At 38.5% G+C, this 18,305-nt stretch overlaps 1 protein-coding gene across 1 annotated transcript; it reads right to left on the minus strand.

The window, feature by feature from the left end:
* Positions 1 to 4,143: 4,143 nt before the first annotated feature.
* LOC307261544 (uncharacterized protein) lies at positions 4,144 to 17,501 on the minus strand. The gene is made up of 4 exons (XM_080042113.1): positions 17,402 to 17,501; positions 11,775 to 12,650; positions 7,698 to 7,868; positions 4,144 to 6,055 (listed from the first exon to the last, which is right to left on the minus strand). The coding sequence occupies exons 2-4, from the start codon at positions 12,628 to 12,630 to the stop codon at positions 5,955 to 5,957; spliced, it is 1,128 nt and encodes a 375-aa protein (XP_079898239.1). The 5' UTR covers positions 12,631 to 12,650; positions 17,402 to 17,501; the 3' UTR covers positions 4,144 to 5,954.
* Between the last annotated feature and the right edge of the window lie 804 nt (positions 17,502 to 18,305).

Below are 18,305 nucleotides of genomic sequence, written 5' to 3' on the forward strand. Positions count from 1 at the left end.
AGAGCTGGAAACAGACAGCTCTGTTAAATAGCAAAGAAGAAGACAGTAGGGGAACAACCGAAGCTAACTGGTGGTTTTCATTTGCTGCACAGTCTAGTATTAAAGCATTGCTTGGTTAAACCTTGATTAACTGACATTCTTAGACACTTGAGGGCATTGGGAACAAAGTGTAAACACAACACTAACACATAATCACCATTTAAGTTGAAAGGGTGGAGGAAACATCGGCATATGCACAAATCCCGAAAGTATCAAGCAACATTTATTATGGTGTCATGGTAAATGGATGTCCAATATTCACTTACCTAAGTAACCTTTAGCCTAATCCTTATGGAACAGTCTGGCTTGTCAGCTGCTAATTGATTCACTATTTTCGCTAGCTAGTCTCTCACTTTGTTTGATGCTGAGCAGGTAGCAAACTGTGGGTTCTGAGAACCTAATCACTGAAAACAGCTGACTGCTGCTGCGAACCAAACCAGTAACGTGGCGGGAATAATCATATTCGGCTAACTGTGTCTGCAACCTGCCACTATTACTCTGTTGATACGCTTGTGCCAATTCTATTTTCCATCTCCAATCCTCCTCCTTATGTGCTATGTTTTGGAATTGTTGAATCAAATGTTTAGATTTTCGACATATGGCATTTTGAGAAATATGCTTATTCATTGTCTTTCCAATGGTCAAACAAGTAGTTGGTGAGACAAGTTCTCCAGCAAGCGTTTGAGCACATTGTCTCAAACCTGTTTCACCTCACCTTTGAATCAATGAAAAAATTCCATTGTGAGATGATGTGGTCCAACCTGTTCATAAAGTAGGTAAAACTAAAGTAATTATCCTGGTTCCCACAGAGCAAAATGAAGACTGTTATTATCTCTTTGTACGCTTGATTCATTAATAACGTTTGATGAAAAGCATTGAATCATTATCTTTGGCTGCTAGGCTTTATTATGGGGCCTTACAGCTTTACACTGGATTGAAAGCACACTTATCGCTGTCGCTTTCAAGCAAGAATTGGCTGGTGATCTCTCCCCATCACCCTTTTCTCTCTCTCACTCTCTCTCTCACTCTCTCTATCCCTCTCTCCTTGTAGAACAGGTATTTATGTAGTTGTATTATCCAGGACTTATTTGTTCCCATTAAATGTGTGCCTTAAGTACATGCATAGTTGGATGAAAAGGCTTCGGAAAATACTTTGCCTTCCACACAGAGAGCCTAAAGTAAGATTCCTTTTTAAATTGCTTTTTTGTAATATTATTGTTCTGTTTTACACTACCTCTTTAATTTCCTTTTTTTCGCTTTTTGTCTTAGCTCTCTTATCCCAGTTATTCTTGTTCAAAGTTAAACTAAGGGTCGGGGATATTTAACACTTTCTGCAGGCAATTAAAATAACTGAAATCCTGTCTTTATTTGTTGGCTCTTCTTGTGGCAACCTTGAAGGAGGCGTGGACTGCACAGTGCCATTAGTGGTTGTGAAAGTTGATAGACTTGACTTTTAATAGTAGCGGTGTTAGTAGTAAATCAAAAATAACACTGGTGTTTCAGTTGGAAACACAAACTTAGAGCAACAGAGTAGTGAATATGACATTTCTCAGTTACTGTATTTAAGTAAAACAGATGGAGATACACATCGAACTTAATTGACAATATGAGCTTTTATAGTAGGCTACAGGTAAACCACTCTGCCATCTATCTTTCTTTTTTACATTCAGTATGTTAGTTATTACTTTTGACACAGCCAGTATTTTAATCCTTATCTTTCTGGAAAAATGTAGTGTATTAGTTGTCTACGCTTGTTCAATGTCAGTCCATCAAACTATTCTTTACCTGGCAAAAAAATATTATTATTAACCTGTCAACTGTGTACTGTGTGTTCTCTCATAATATATGGTGCTTTGAATGCCATTGCCGTGTTCATCAACTTGACAGGTGCCTATAGTTTGCATAGCTGAAGAACCTCTGCTGCTCATTTTACATAGGGCTCCTCTGTATTCACTGTCTCTATATGCAAATATAAGTCTCATGTGCATATTTGAGAACCTTTCGTATTTGTATATCTTTCCCGTAATGGCTCAGTCTGAATAGAACGCTGACCTTTCAGATCCACCCCAGTGACCCAACAGACGCAGCAACCAGTGTGGAAAGATCCCTGACAGACAATACTCTGTCACACACATGGGTAATGTACACACTGCCTGTGTAATCAGACAGTGACATAGTGTGAATATTAACCTGCTGTTTGGCCTCATTTCTCTCTGTCTGTCATATCCTATTGACTTAGCTTTTAAATACACTCCAGGAATATGTTAATTGTCACATCAGTCTGAACCGCAAGGGTACTTTTAAAGTGCAAACATAAAATAAATAAACTGTGTGTTGGTAATGGAGCTAAACTTAGTTTGCCCAATGAAGACAGAATGCAGTCCCAATTTCCCTCTAAATAACTCAGAAATAGGGCAACAGAAATTCTGACTTTAACTTAAGGTTAATTAATGTCTCTGTTTCATTTTGTATTTTATAGTATTCAACCTTTAATCAATTTAATAAATAGAAAAAAGTAATCTCATTTTTATCTCGCTGGCAACCGGCACACCATTTCAAGATTCCTACATTTAGCTAGCTAGAAAGCTGCTGTCTAACAAACGAAGCAGTAGGCAGCATAAGATCCAGCTAACTGGTTAAACTAAAAGCTACCTAAAAGTTTGAGGTAAATATGTGAACACTGTGAAATTGTTTCAGGTTTGAATATAATCTTATTTGGAGATATGACATTCACAAGGCATCAATATTTTTCCGAGTGTGCCAGGCCCTGTAGCTGCTCAGATGTTGTGAATCTGCTGTCACACTGGAGTTCAAGCTGTTCCTCCTTTCACCAGGAAATTGTCTCCGTGGATTAGTCGAGCAGGTTCAGCAACAGAAGCCAAAGCAGCAGCTGCACATAAGCTTCCATATGCCACCATTCCTCACAGTAATTAACCAAACATTTGAGGTCTACTTTTCTCCAAATACTAATATGCTTTTTTTTCCATCATATATTTCTCATTAAGTTAAATGTGGCCCATCAATGTGAAGAAGAATAACCAACCGAAACACATTCCTTTGATCTTGAGCCATGTCAGAGACTATTTTCCTTCATAAAATATCATTAGGCACCATCAATGCAAAAGCTGAAATTTTAATTATTCGATCTTGTAGGAAATATAAACTGATGATTTTTCGGCTTTTCCAGGATATGGTAACAAACTATTTGGTCATATTTCTGGAAACTGCTTCTAAGCCTATTGAGGTCTCTTGAGGGCCAATGTGCTGGCCAAGAAATAGTCTGACACATAGGCTCACTCCCCTAAAACGGCAAGCTGTCTTTTTTGCATTTCTGTTTTTGACTGGATTAAACAAAGTGGGCTTAAGAAGTGCTCGTAGGGAGATTCTGTTACCTTTGGTCTGAGCCAGACTTGCACTGTTCCCCCCTTTTCAAGTATTTGTGCTAAATTAAGCTAACTGGCAGAAGGCGTAAGCTATATACATCTTTACTGTGCAGTTGTAAGAGTGAGTGGAAAATATATATATATTTTAAAAAATCTAAATTTCAATACAAAAAGAAAGGTGACAGTTTGTAATAAATAATGGTAAAACAGGGTACATACGCTTTCACCTGGAATATGAGTAAATGTGCAAATGTACTTCCTGTAAAAATGTCTCGAATTCTGTTTTGCCCTCTCACCTTAAACCTGCACCCTGATGTAAATCCATTAAATCACAGACTTCCAGTATAATGCACTGTTGACCATTTCATTGTCGTAAAGGCTCATCTGATAGAGAGACAGTGATTTGGGTTATTACAGCAGGCCAATCTTGTGGGTTAAACTCATTTCCAGTGACTTAGCTGGAAGAAAATGAATGTGAGTGTAGCCAATAATAAGTTCGACGTAACCTCAATTTAGATTGCAATCGTTTAATTTCATTCAAATTAATTTGGCTCAGCTAGAAGTGGGAATAAACCTGCCAATACCACCCCCTACATGAAAAATGTACATCCTTTAGAAAGTGTCAGTTAATTGATTTCAGCTCCCTGCCAAACAATCCAAATCCTACATTTTTGCAATTAATTAAAAGGAAAAAAAGGAACAATCTCTCCAGATACCAATGTGTTATGATGAATAAATGCTGAATAAGATAGTTCTAAGTTTTATACTGAATAAGTTGTTTGAGTGAATATGCATGTTCTTATGTGCATTAAAATATCTTGAATATCTTGTGAGGATGACTCATGTGAAAGCTTTGCAAATCAAATCCAAAAATGAAGAAAACAGTTAAAAAATATATATATATATTTTCTTTTTCTTTTTTTAGGATGTTGTTTATTAAGGCATCATCAAGTATTATTACATTTCATAAGCAGTGGTAACCGACTCAGAAGTCTTGCATTAGCCATCCGCCCTGTATTCTGCAGTAATTACCTTGGTTCTTTTACACTGCGACACAAAACTCTTCTCTCTCTTGTGCTGATTGATGTCTGAAATTAGAAAGAGGAAGGAAGCAGGCCGGCCGTGTCTGCCTCCGAAACCATCTAAACACACCAACAAAAATCAAACATCCTGGTGTTGTTGTTGGTAGTTTAGGCCAAGCGCAGATATCAATCATAATCAGGGCACATATTGATCGAGTGCAGGCTTCACACAGGTAATGATGAGTGAAAGGATCTTAAAGATGGATTTTTTCTGGATGGATTTTCTACACATATACATTTATAAAAGTACTTTTTTTATATACAACATAGAAAAATAAGAATGTTTAGATATTAAAAAGGATTTAATATTGTTAGATTTGATCGTACATAGGCATTAGGTACAATAAAAAGGAAGAGAGTAGTTAATCCCTGCCTATTCCCTGCTTAGCCAACCACATTGTCTCAGTCAAAAGAGACACTGTTCTTGCTGAAGGTTGTCGAAGTTAAAGCAAACTTGCGAGAAGAATAACAATGAAAAATGCTTAAGTTTAAAGAAAATTCAGCCTAAGGTATGTTATAATTTCTCTCTAGGTATGCAGCAGGTAGCGTATAGCCCCTATTAAACTCTCCAAGGTGCACATTGTCAAATCGCTGTCTGGACACCCGGAGGTCAGAAGGCTTAAGCAGTATGTTATGATGATATACTGTAGCTGTTGCTACTGAGTAGTATAGTGCTAAGACCAAATACACAAGTCCCTTCCTGAATACCAAACACCTCAGACTATGAATAACAAAGCAGCAGCCAGCCTCCCTCCACCTTCCTCGCTGGTGTAGAAAAAACAAACGCAAGTCTTTGTTTTGACTGTTCAATTCTCCGACTCTTTCTCCGACTCTGGCTGTGACTGCCAGTTGTGGGATATCTAAAAGTGCAGTTCAAATTTAACTTCTCCTTGCCTTCCTTATGCCATCACAGTGGGTGATTGTTGATATGGAAAACTTTTACTGTGGTTTTTGAACTTTTTATTGCAAAGGCCTCAACGGGCCGGCTATTGTATCTGTTGTTTAGACTTCCAGAACAGCACTTTTTATAATTTTTTATAGTTTCCTCTCTTTAGCTGATAGGATTCTATTCCAATGCCTTTGTTTTACAACGTTTTGTGGCTGCTATACACACAAACGTAGTTCAAATTAAACCAAAAGTTATTACAAGCAGTACATTTTAACATTCTTCGTTGACTGCAAGCATATTCTTCATTAGAAAATACTTCAATTGATTCCACTTGGCAACAATACATAAATGGCTAAAAGATATTTGGCTGTTGCACATAAGCTTACTTAAGTATCATTTGAGGTGGCTGACAACAGATCCTTACAAACACCTTTGTGATTTCCATCCACAACTGTCACTCTCAGTCTTATTTACAAAATCCCACATTATAGGTTGCCGATATGCATGATTCACTTTCTTTCAAGGGAGTTCATGACTTGAGTCTAGGTTGTATTTTCCGTTTCAGCGGCGTCCTGGAATATTGGACATTTGAATGTCGTCCCCCTGGAGTGTTGGGTTGTAGTAGGCCAAGTCCAAAGGCTCGCTGTTGTCCAATCTGAGAACTAGAAAATTAGACAAGTTAAAATCAAACATTTGTACCAATGAATTCTTTGTGTTAAACCTAATAAATACTTTCATTATGTTGAACAGTATCCTGGATTTCCAGGTTATGCTGCATTGGGGAATTTGAAATAGTTTTTGCTTTCAGTGGCAATTCTTAATTCTATAAATTTTTGGGGGGGTTAAATCTGGTTTTGAGGGAAAAATCCACCCTAAAACATTTTTTATTACTATTATTATTCAAAAGTTTCTGTAACTATCCATGTGTGGCGTTGAATGATCTCATTGGCACAGAGCAATGGCCCATCAAAGTTGAGTCATTGTCCAACAGGTTCACACTCATAGAAAGAGTAATAATACATCCAAAATTATCTGTTCACCTTTCAAGGAACAATTCACATTGAAAAGCATCCTGTTGATCCTCCAATGTTTGAGAATGTAGTTATGAAATAGGCATCAAAGTGTGTCATTTGGGTGTAATCTGATTCAGCCTAACCATGCAGGCATACCTGAAAAAGCAGCTTAATTTCAGTTGCACCTTTTAACAGAAAGGTTAAACATGTGAAAGTGTAGGAGAACTGCGAGAACACAATTTTGCATGTCTCTGAAGTCACGGCAGGAATGCGACATACTGTATTTCACACAGTACATGATCCTGTTTTGAATGGTAATGTTACTTTAGTTAAGCAGGATGGAGTTACAGTATGTACTTCTATCTCTGTGTGTGAGACATTTTAGGAAATATGTTTACTCTATAGCATTGGGTTACCTTAGCTTAGCTTGACTACTTGGGGTAACAGCCTGCTTGGCTCTGCCCGAAGAAAACATAAGAAACAGAAACAATAAAAACATATTGCATTGCCTATTATCTCAAAGTCACTGATTAACCTGTTGCTTGTTTAATCTATACAGCAAAAGGCAATGCTATTCGCAAGAAATAGTTACAGCAACTCCTAAGTTAACTAATTAACACAAGATGTCCTCTTTTTTAACTATTCATATTAAACGTTTTAAAACATATACCTGTATTGTATTTTATTTTTAGGTAGGCATCAGATTATTCACCAAAAATTATGATCTAGTGGGAATCAGTAAGGCACTTAACGTTCAAATGTTGGAGTCAGTGTATCGTCATTGTACATCATGATTGAAGGACATCCTATTGTATTTAGCACAGTTTCTTTAAGCTTTTGCAAGCTTGTCACCTAGAGTTTTATTGGAAAAACTTTGTCAGATCAACCCTGGTTAAAGTTGCTCTATACAATTTTAGGGGAGGAAGCTTCCTTTCCATATATACAGTACATATATATATATTATATACATAAGACTAGAATATGTTCGTAAACAAAATGGTGGGCCCTGCTGCTGTAAACAGCAGTGAAACAATAACTTGTCAGGTAGCTTTCTTACTTCAAACAGTGTTCCAGGGATCCAATTTGTCTGTGAGGATTTTTTTTTTAATTCTGTCATGAGAAACTTCAGAAAGTTTTCACTTCTTTGATACACCCAAAGTTAAATAGTGTACCTTTAAATCTTTGAAAAGCAATCAAAGATAAAGCAGTTTTAATATGTGTCCCAAGGTGGAATTTCATTCCAACAAAGCTTAGCATTTACTGTGTAAAGGGGATGTAGGAATTAACATACCTGGGTCTGCGGGATACTCCTCAACCAGTTTCTTGTGAGTGAAACCCTTCTGGCGTCTGTTTTTCACGATGATGTAGGCCACGAGGGCCACAAAGGCCACAGCCACGCCAGTTCCCAGTACAGCCCCCCATGCTCCTTTTCTGTTACTGTTGAAAGTGTCTGTGTCCATCCCTTTATTGGAGAAATAAGGGGTCGAGGGGATGGGAGAGAAAAAAATAAACATTATGTCAACAGCAAAATTATTTGTAAACAACTGCTGTATTTGCAGGTTAATTGTCAGATAATTATGGCTGAAATGTGTTTTTGAAATTGTGTTTCCACAGTGGCAGCTCTCTGAATAGATACTGATACACATCCCAATTAGTCAGCTGTACCGATCTGTCTAATTAAGGCTGCGATAATTAATGTAATTAACATCCCAAAACGATGATAATTCCTTGAATACATTTGAATATTTTAAGTCAGCGGGCTGCGCCGATCCTCCAGATAAGGTGAAATGTGACTGAGCGTTGCTTTAAATTACCATTTTGTTATATCACTTTTAACGGAATGCACTAAGAGTTGGAATTGCATAACTGATTCAATTTCTCCGTGGACATGTAAATGTTGCACAGAGCTAATTATTTACCTGCCCACGTTCATGTTTTTTGACAGCTGTGTGGGTTTGAAACATTCATTTAGATTGACATATTCTAACAATTAGTGTTGATACATGTGACGTGGGCCTGGAAATATAAATCCATAGCCCTCGTCTTAAAAAGGCAGTTTGTGAAAGTGACAGAATTCTCTTTGCTATCTTTTGACATAGAAAAGCTGCATTTGTATTTTATCAGGACTCTCACATAAATAATTCAGTGGCTCCGTTTATCTACAAATTGCTCAATTTACCCACTTGCTAGGATCAATTTACCCTGTAACCTGGGGCAAGTTGAACCACAAGACCATTTTTGTTGTTTTTTCATCAAGTGTAACTCAATTTTGTTTTCTCAGGCTGCATTTTTCCAATCCATTTGAAAGTAGACATGAGAGAATATGAGTGGAAGTATGTGTTGTAGTTATGTCTTCTTTGATCCTGTGAATGTTGGCGTACAAATGTGTATTATAGCTTAGGTTGTGTTATATAGATTCCGTTTTTAATTTTAATTTTATTAATCAATAAATGAAATCATAATACTATATTGGTTTTAAAGCGTTTATACCCATCAGTGTTTATTACAACATGTGAGCATGCTGAAACGTTACAATAAACTAAAATGGTGTACATATTACAGCAGCATTTTGACATTGATATTTTAAGCACGTTACCATGCTCATGATAGCATTTAGCTCAAAGCAGCGCTCTGCCTCAGTACAGCCTCACAAAGCTGCTAGAATAACTGTCTAAACTGACCTAGTCACCCCCGGGGATCAATATAGACTTGTGATTCTGATTACTCTTGTGGTATAACAGTGTGATGAAACGTGATTACAATTCATTGAGAAACTGATGCCATTGTAACCTTGGCCTTGTGAGGTCAAGAAGCTGGAGTCAATGGATCTTTTGTTTTTTTCTTTAAATGGCATTAAAAGCAAGGTTGCCTTGTCGGTTCATATTTATGGACTCTATGTTTATCTGTACCCAACCGTCCCATGCAGTGCCGGTCATGTTACAGTTTTTCTCAGTTGCTTTGGTGCTTTTCTCAGATCAGAAGGAACATTCTCATAACTATTAGTTCAACCTCCGCAACATTTAGTCATTTGAGCACATCAAAGCAGCAATTTCTCCTTCCTCTGAACAAATTGCAAACGCTTTTGGACATATATCAGTTGCTTTCATACAATTCTCTGCTGTTTTATAACATTGTCATTTGCTTATGTCATGTCAGTTAAAATGAACTATACTTATGGATGGTGAATAGTCGTTCCCAATAAAACTAATAGTCTTCATTTCATTGCTTGAGTCATTACACACAAAATTCTTGAACTAGTTATCAAATTCTGTCAGGCAAATTTTATACCTTTTCTTTATCATAGATACTTTCCTCGCTGCATTGCAAGGGATAATATCCGTTGTGATGTAGATGAAAATATGTGGCCAGACAGACAGGAACGTCTGGATGTGCCAGAATGATTTACCTATATATGTTCAGTTACAATATGTCCTGTTATATTGTTTACATTTGTGCACAGCTCTACCAAAAGGGTGTTTTTTTATGTTTGTTCTAAATAAGTGAATGAAGTGTATTTTTCTTTTGCACAATGCTGTAGAATTGCTAAGAGCATATACAGTAAAAATGTGAAACATACGTATTCAGTGTCTTGTACTCACTTACTCCCCTAACTACAGCAATGTGTAACTTTACTGTAGTTTTCAAATGGCTGTACAAGTAGTGTATAGTGCTGTCTTGTGCATTTTCAGGTAGTGTCACCGAGTTCTGACCTTTTTTTTGCATTGGAAAACACTGAGAGAATAACTGTCGTAATGAAAACATGACAAAGCCATTTGACTATCTTGTTTATAAACGATGGTGGCAAGACTTCTCATTTTGATGACACTGGCAGTTTCATTGACATGAATACTTGCTTTTGAGGAATAGACTATCCATTTTGAGCAAGTGACGTACTTTTGCAGGTTATCCACTAGATTTTGCAGTTTGCACTAATTGTTTTGAGAAATGCACTAACTGCTGTGCAAATGTTAATAGTGATGTGAGAAAAGCACCAAAGCGACTGAGAAAAACTGTAACTGTGGAGGAGTTTTTGTCTTTTCTCTGTTTCCCGCAGTTTCAGAACTGTTTTCCCACTGGTTATTGCCATCATCTGTTAGTGTTATGTCCTGCTGTTACATCTGTCAATGTGACGTGAACATTATTTTAATTCCGACCTTGCACCAGCTCTATATAGGACTTTGCAAGTTGCTTGAGATAGATAGATAGATAGATAGATAGATAGATAGATAGATAGATAGATAGATAGATAGATAGATAGATAGATAGATAGATAGATAGATAGATAGATAGATAGATAGATAGATAGATAGATACATAGATAGATACATAGATAGATAGATACATAGATAGATACATAGATACATAGATATGCTTTTGTGTGCACAAGCAGCCTTTCTAGTCCTATTTCCTTCCTCTTATGGTCGACACCAAAGCCTAGTCTCAAGCCCCTGCACAGAGGCTGCATAAGTAGGTATCTCTGACCTCAGTACCTGGCCACCTCTTTCAGTTATTTATGCCACTAAAACAGGCTTTCGTTGTCCTGCTTAGAAGGTGGCTGTAACAGACCCTCCTCACTCATAGCAGCCACATTGATAGTGCCTGAAACCCAATCTAACCTTTTCCTCTGAAAGAAGGGCCGTTTGTCCTCTTTGCCAGTGGGAAAATAGATGCAGGCGAATGTGGGACGTAGAAAGGGCGGACAAAAGCTACAGTAAAATAAGCAAGAGTGATAAATGCTCTTGAGCAATGAGTATAGTGTTACTTTTAAACCAAATTCCTAAAAAGGTGATCTGTAAAAGATTTGGTGCCTGTTCTGTTGCCTTACGGCTCAGACCTTCCACAAGTCAGTCAGAAGGGCTTGGAATGGTATTTTCTACTGGTATCTGTCTACACGGTACATTTTGAATTGTCAAAGTAACACTAGAAGAGGAACATTTCAAAACAATTTCTGGGTATATTTTGTTCGCTGTCAGAATTGCTATTAAATAAACTTTTAGAGTTAAATTATCTCTAAATAGAGTCAAAAACACAAGAAGTGAAAATGGTGTGAAGATTCGGGTTGGTTTTGAATTGGGAAGGGGTGAGTGGCGCTTTACTTTTTACACCCCCTCTTCTAACTCCAGAAAGTTTCACCTACACTAGGGGGGATTCTTCTCCCCGCTCTTGTAATAATAATGTAATAACTCCGACTGAGTTTGTGCACTTCTTTGACACTGCATATTTAACACTGGGGAATTGACTGTGTATATCAAGTGAAGCTGTGATGCTATGGGAAGACACACACACACATGGTTGTTGGTTTTCCGGACACATACAGACAGTTAATGTGCACTATAGACTCCTGACACCTGAAACGGCAGCGGTATACCTCTCTCTGAGCTGCTCCCTGAGGCTGCAGCTTTGTCTGTGTCGGTGGCGTTCTCAGGTGTGTCCGGAGCTGCATCCACAGTAGTTGGAGGCACCGGGCTAGTTTCTGTGTCTGTTGTGCTCTGTGATGGGAACACTGCTGTGGACAAAGCCGCCGCCGTAGATGTCTCGTTTGTCTCCGGTGTCACTGTGGTTGTTAGAGTTGTAGTGTTGGTAGATTTTGTTTCGTTAGCTGACCCTGTATCTTCTGCCTGTGCTGTTGTCGTAGATTCCTGTGTAGCGTTATTGCCCTCTGGAGCCAAAGTTGTGGCCAATAAATCAGTGTGATTTGAGTTATCTTCTGGAAAGGCGGTGGAGCTTTGGGCAATGGGGAGAAGAGTTGTGGAGTTTTGGGGGGTTGTTGTCGAGTTGAATTCCTCCCCAGTTTCAGTCATGTTGACCTGGCTTGAGTTAGTGGGGTCGCTAGTTCCGTTCGTCGTAAAAGCAATGTCATCTTGCGATTCACGAGGCACTGCAGCCGTGTTGTTGTTGACATCACTCAGATCATCAGATTCCCTTTGGCCCTTATCTTGGCGGGCCACATTCTCCTCCTCGTCTCTATTATTTGCTACCATTGAGCCAGATGCTATCCCACTGTATTCATTACTCGTCTCGATAGAGGTGGAGTTAGCCTCCTGATCATTTCTTTCCTTTTTCTCTTCGGCAAGGGCATTGCTAGCTGCGTTTTTGACTAGTTCACGTAACCAGCTTTTATCAATGGTCCGCCCCGGAGAGTCAGTAGGGTCTTGGAGTGACGCCAGGTGACAGGCCTGGACGAGCAGGAGGAGGCCCACTACAATTTTGAAGTACAGTTCCATTGTCTCCCTTTGGTTTCACTCTGAAAAAAACAAGAGAGAATATAACATTATAAATGTGAATGCTCAACAACGCAGCAAATATCATTGTTTATCATTTCATCGTTTTATTGCCTTGAAATCTGTTGGGCTTCACGGTTCATCCTGAAACAACAGCTGTTTACAAAACAATCTCCATGATGTGTCAAAATTGCTTTTTGTCAACAGGCAGGGAAATTATACACTCAGAAACTGAGCTACACAAAACACAGACAAAGAAGAAGAGCTCCAGTTCACAACAGCTATTCAAAAAAAAAAATCTGCAACAAGCGTATTAGAGGCAACTTTCATAACCATGCAAAGATGTGTTTACTGTGTGTTCCAAGAGACCAAAAGGCAGAGAAAGTCAGTTTCTTTTTTTGGCTGTTTCCTCTTTAGTGGTCAAAGACTCTTGCACCACCGGGAAGGAGCCACAGGTGTTAAACTTGTTTTTCTATCACAAGCCTTTTAATTCTGCCTGACCACACGCACAGACTCAGCGTACACAAGGACATCTCTCTATGTGCAACTGTATCCAGAAGCACCAAAAGCACCTGCTCCGACAGCGTGAGTCATAATGAAAAATCCTTGGAACGTCTAATCCTTTCGCACCTCCTGTCTTTCAGTGAACGGCTAAGGCTAAGTTCCTGTTTCGGTGAACACTGGCGCACACAACATCACAAACATGTCAACCCTGGAGCTTGTGAGTTCAACATACATATACAGTAGTCCCAACACAATCTCCAGTGAGGCCTGTAACTTGTTGGCAGGCTGAATTTACACAGGTGCCATGTAAGCTACTGAATGTGTTCTCCCCCCTCAGCTTCGCTCCAATACCCAAATGACTGCAGCTCCAGTTATTCCCCACAGGGCACTCTTACTCCCAGACACTTTGTCGATGGGTTAGCTTTGTTCAGATTCTTCGTATAAGCAGTGGAGGAGGCTGAGACTACAATGTGTGGTATTGTGGCCTGCAGCAACAGAGGTTTGAACATGCAAATCTGGAGATTTTATCATTTCTGGTTTTAGCTGTCAACATGTAACATATGACTGTAACGTGACATACAAAATGACCTAGTATTTTAACAAGTAAAGAAGGGCATCACGTGGTGTAGTGGTTAGAGCATCCCTAGAGGCTAAATTGTCATTTGCCCCATTTAAACGCTGTCTCTCCAAATCAGTCTAATAAAAGCAAAAAACGCCAAAGAATTATATTTAAAAAAAAGAAGGGCTCCCTCACCACTGAAAATGAATAGCAAAGAATCAATGTATCTTTGTATTTATTGATCTCAAAGGTTTGTTTATCCTTTCTGCAAAGAAAAACGTTTTATGTAGTCTTTTGAAAATTAAATATGGGATTAAAACGGGTGCCAGCAATGTCACTTTGTCAATGGGTTAGCTTTTTTTCTGAGCTGATTCTTTGTACTGTATAAGCACTGCAGAATGCTGAGTCTACATTATGTAATATAGTGTCCTGCAGCAAAAGAGGTTTGACTCTGAACAGGCAAATCTGGAGATTTCACATTTCTGTTTTTCTACCTGTCAACATAAAACATATGACTGTAACATGACATAACACAAAATTACCTACTATTTCAACTAGTCAAGGAGGGCACTACTGAATATCTGAAAATACATTTAAAATAATTAATGCCATTTTAAACAAATTGATCCCAATGGATTGTTCATTCTTCGTGCAAAGAAAAAAAATCTTATATGCCAATAGTCTTTTTTGAAAATGAAATATGGGAGTTTTAAACGGGTGTATGCAACGCCAAGCACACCAAATGATTAAACTGCCGTTAAATACTGTAGAAATGGAAACTTGCCACCGTATTGATTGTCAATGACCAACGAGCCAGGAATTTTCATTTGTGCTCGGCTTCTCAACAAGCTTGTTTATCGTTCACGCATCAGCCGCTGTATGTTTCTGCTGTATGTGTTCTTTCTAGTCTCAGGGAAACCTGTGTGTGCTGTTGATGAGGCCGCTTGCTGTTTGAACCCAGGATCAATCAAACGGCTCAAGTTTGCTGATTATACAACACTTAGAGCACATAATTAAAGAAAATTGCTCTATCCACCAAGATTGGGGGCGGAGGGCGAACAATTTAGCGCTTATAACACTGTGGCAGTGAAAATAATTAACTGGATTAAGCTGACCGGTTCATTTGCACCTAGAGATTAAAGTTGGCACCTGCGCGCCTGGCTGAAAATTGCTTTTTAGCATCTTCAGCGCTCCCAAGTTAAAGGTTAGTGTTTTGTCTCACCTGCCAAATTGTCACCCGACAAATCAGAGTTTGCAAGGTGAGAAGAAACACAAAATCACAGAGCTTGCAATTATGTTGGGTGCATAAAGAAATGGTGAGCAGAAGCTACAGATTGCACTCTATAGAGACCAGATCCGACATTCAACCATCTAAACCACTTCAGATTCAGATAATGGGTCAATTGTGGGTTAATTTGGTTACTGTGGTGCTGTTTGTGTCATTTGGCTATTTGCCACAGTTCTAATTCAAGCCTTACACTGGCGTAATAGTCTTAGAGACAGCAGCTAACCATATAAAAAGTGGGAAAGAAAACACAGAATTTCTCATAAACAAAGTTGAAATCATAAAAAAAGTTCTGGTCATTGAAATAGCTTTTAGAATTTCTTGATCATCCAGAATACTTTAATGTTTGAACATTGAGGATACAATCAAAAGAAAACCCACATTGACATTTTGTAAAGCCTAAATGTCAGTATTGCCGGTACAGTGACTTTGCACGTTGTGTGTAAAAGTGCAATTATACTGCAGGTTGCTGAGAATCAGATATGATTAAAATAAGTTATTGCACTCTTTACCCATCAAGGGGGGTTTTAGGCCGTTTTTCCTTATTAGGTGTCTAAGGAAAAAGGGTGTTGTTTACTGTATGGTACAGATTGTTAGACAGATTGCCCCCGTGAAGCAAATTATTTAAATGACAATTGCTTGACATAACTTGATTGTCCAAACCAGTACAACGGGCTGTTCAGCAGAGCCACTGGTTTGTTTTGTTTTAAAGAGGTAACATTTTTGTTGTGCTACTTTCTACTTGAATGAAAAACCTTTATTTATACAAACTCAAAAGGCATTGAGGTTCCCCTCATTTACAACGCCGACGAGCGCACAACAAACACAACAACAACTTGAACTTCTTTAAGACAAATGTTGTACGTTTAACCCCACTGCATTAGTTTGACAGCTCAACAACCTTTTAGAGTAAAATGTTTCACAATCTTCCCCGTTGTAAACCATGTATCTCCAAATGTTGTTCTTTTTAAATGACATTTTTCTGATAAACCGAAGGATTAAGTGTTTCATCATGGGTTGAGAAAATGATTCTACTTCTTAAACTAAATAAAGTTCAAAGTAAACATTGACAGAGACAATTTAACAATGTCACTGTACAAGTAAGAAAGGAATATATTCACTTTTGATACTACGGTGACTTTAGCCTTAATGACTCGTGGATGGTTAGGAATGCTTTAATAAAGTGTCATTGTACTTTTACTGATGTAAAGAATACTTCTTCCACCACTGTCGATTTATGAAGTGTAAATGTAAACTTGGCACGGACAAGATTTAAGATTAAACAAAGACTAGAGTATAATCAATTTCGTCAAACTTTTCTAAAAAATTTCACAGGTGACCTTTATAGTCTTATATCTGAAAGACAAATTTCACCTCTATTGTCTGTTTGCACAGCATACTGTAAGCGGACCATTGAATTTAAAACCAGCGATTCCTGTTTTGTACGATCCCAACGCGTCACTTAATAAAAATAGCCTTTCATCTGTCATCACATAAAACATGAAACATAGCTGAGCTGGGTAGAAGAAACGAAACAATGACTTCTTTAAAGGAATTACACCAGCAACCTGCCCACTGTACTGAGCAAGTCATTTGTTCGTAGGTGTGTCGGTAAATGACAGTACAACTTTGAGGAAGTTTTTATTTAATTATTGTCTTCCTCACATCTCCATACATAGTCCACCACGTTCAGAGAGAAACATTCACTACAGTTATTCAGGAGCACTGGTAACTTTGTAGATGAAGATTTCACGTATGAAACATATGATCCCTTTAAAATATACTATTATAGATAACCCTTTCTAAAAGCATATGAAATAAAAATGAATGCCATCCTTACCAGTAATATAATATGACTGTAGTATTACTTTTCAAACTACATGGTAGACTTTGTTGACAATATTTATGTACTTTTGATTTTGAATTCAGGGCTTTTGCTTGTCGTTAGGTATTTTCACAGTAAAGTGTTGTGTTCCAGCAGTTCCACCACTTAGTTCATCAGCGAATGTGCTCAAGGGTTCTTTTTGTCACTTCAAAGCTCACTCAAACTTGTGTAACTGCAGTGTATGTATTGCCCTAGTCGAGGTTATGTTAGGTTCCTCCAGAATGTGTGTCACTTCAAATTTCTTGCCATCAAAAATACACTTTCACACTTTCACATTGAAAATAACACATACAGTATCTGTTTTTGATACTGTATTTATATTCTTATCGAAAACTGCCAGGTACAGCCAAATATGAAACATTTCACACATCTCTTATTCACGCCACAGTGGCCAAATAACAACGTTCCCGTGAAAGGAGTCTTTACACTCTTTAAAAAAAACTCCTCTTGTTAAACGTATTCAAACAAGAAATTATAGCCCAACACATTCCCCGAGAAAGATGAGGCAGAGGATTAAATCCGTCCTCAGTTAAATCCTTACCTTATTCTTTTCTTAGGCTATATCAGATGAGAACAGGTGCATAGGCAACAAAATCTCTTCACTGAGCTGCCAATGTGTGAGAGTGAATAAGCAATCGGCCCTGAGAGAGAGAGAGAGAGAGAGAACCGGGGGAGGAGGGAGGGAGGAGGGCCCAATAGAGTGGCATTCTGGGAACAACCTGCTCAACCTGCTTATTCACCTGCCAGCAACACACCCTGAACAGCATCTAGTGTCACGCTGTGAGACGGCCGTGCAGGACAGGGATGGGAACCACTGACAGAAAATGGACTAGGGAAGGAGACCTCGGTTGAACTGGGGTTTGAGGTATAAATGCCTCATTTCATGTCCCCATAATAAGTAATAATAAATTAATTTTTACTTATCTTAATTCATTCTTGGTTGCCAGGTTTCAGTGTTGCCAAGTTCAATTCCACAGTGGGTGGAGCCTCTGGTAACCGGTCCCTCTGAGCCTTCTCTCTCTCGCTCTCTCTCTCTCTCTCCCCCCTCACTGGGGTATTGGAAATGGCTGTTGTTGTCATGGCAACAAAAAGGAGACTGGCAAGCTTGGGTTTCATCCACGCCTTTGTCTCTAGGTTTGGTCTATATCAGGCTACCAGTTGACATGTGCGTGACTCTGTGAACTCTTCAGGTGTTTTGCATCAAATGGGCAGGGATTGTTTTTGTTGTCATTGCTCAGTTAAGCGAGTCACACAGTGGGCCGAGCATGGCCAGCAGAGTCACACTTGTGTTTTTAGAGTCAGGAACAAGGCGTGTTAGGCTAGTACTTGTTTGGGTATTGGAACTGAAAAACAATTTAAATTCCTTTGAGATGTTTATGAAAGTTTCAAAGTTAAAACCTCCAGAAACTAGCAGTACATGGGACGAGAGGCAATTTTCGACGACA

The sequence above is a fragment of the Ammodytes marinus genome, assembly GCF_949987685.1.
Source record: "Ammodytes marinus genome assembly, chromosome: 1".
NCBI classification, from domain to species: Eukaryota; Metazoa; Chordata; class Actinopteri; order Uranoscopiformes; family Ammodytidae; genus Ammodytes; species Ammodytes marinus.

Coding starts and splice junctions, on each gene's coding strand:
- LOC307261544 (XM_080042113.1), bottom strand. CDS start 12,630: ATGGAACTGTACTTCAAAATTGTAGTGGGCCTCCTCCTGCTCGTCCAG. Junction 7,869..11,774: donor AGGGAGCAGCTCAGAGAGAG/GTATACCGCTGC, acceptor TCTCCAATAAAG/GGATGGACACAGACACTTTC. Junction 6,056..7,697: donor GGAGTATCCCGCAGACCCAG/GTATGTTAATTC, acceptor CTAATTTTCTAG/TTCTCAGATTGGACAACAGC.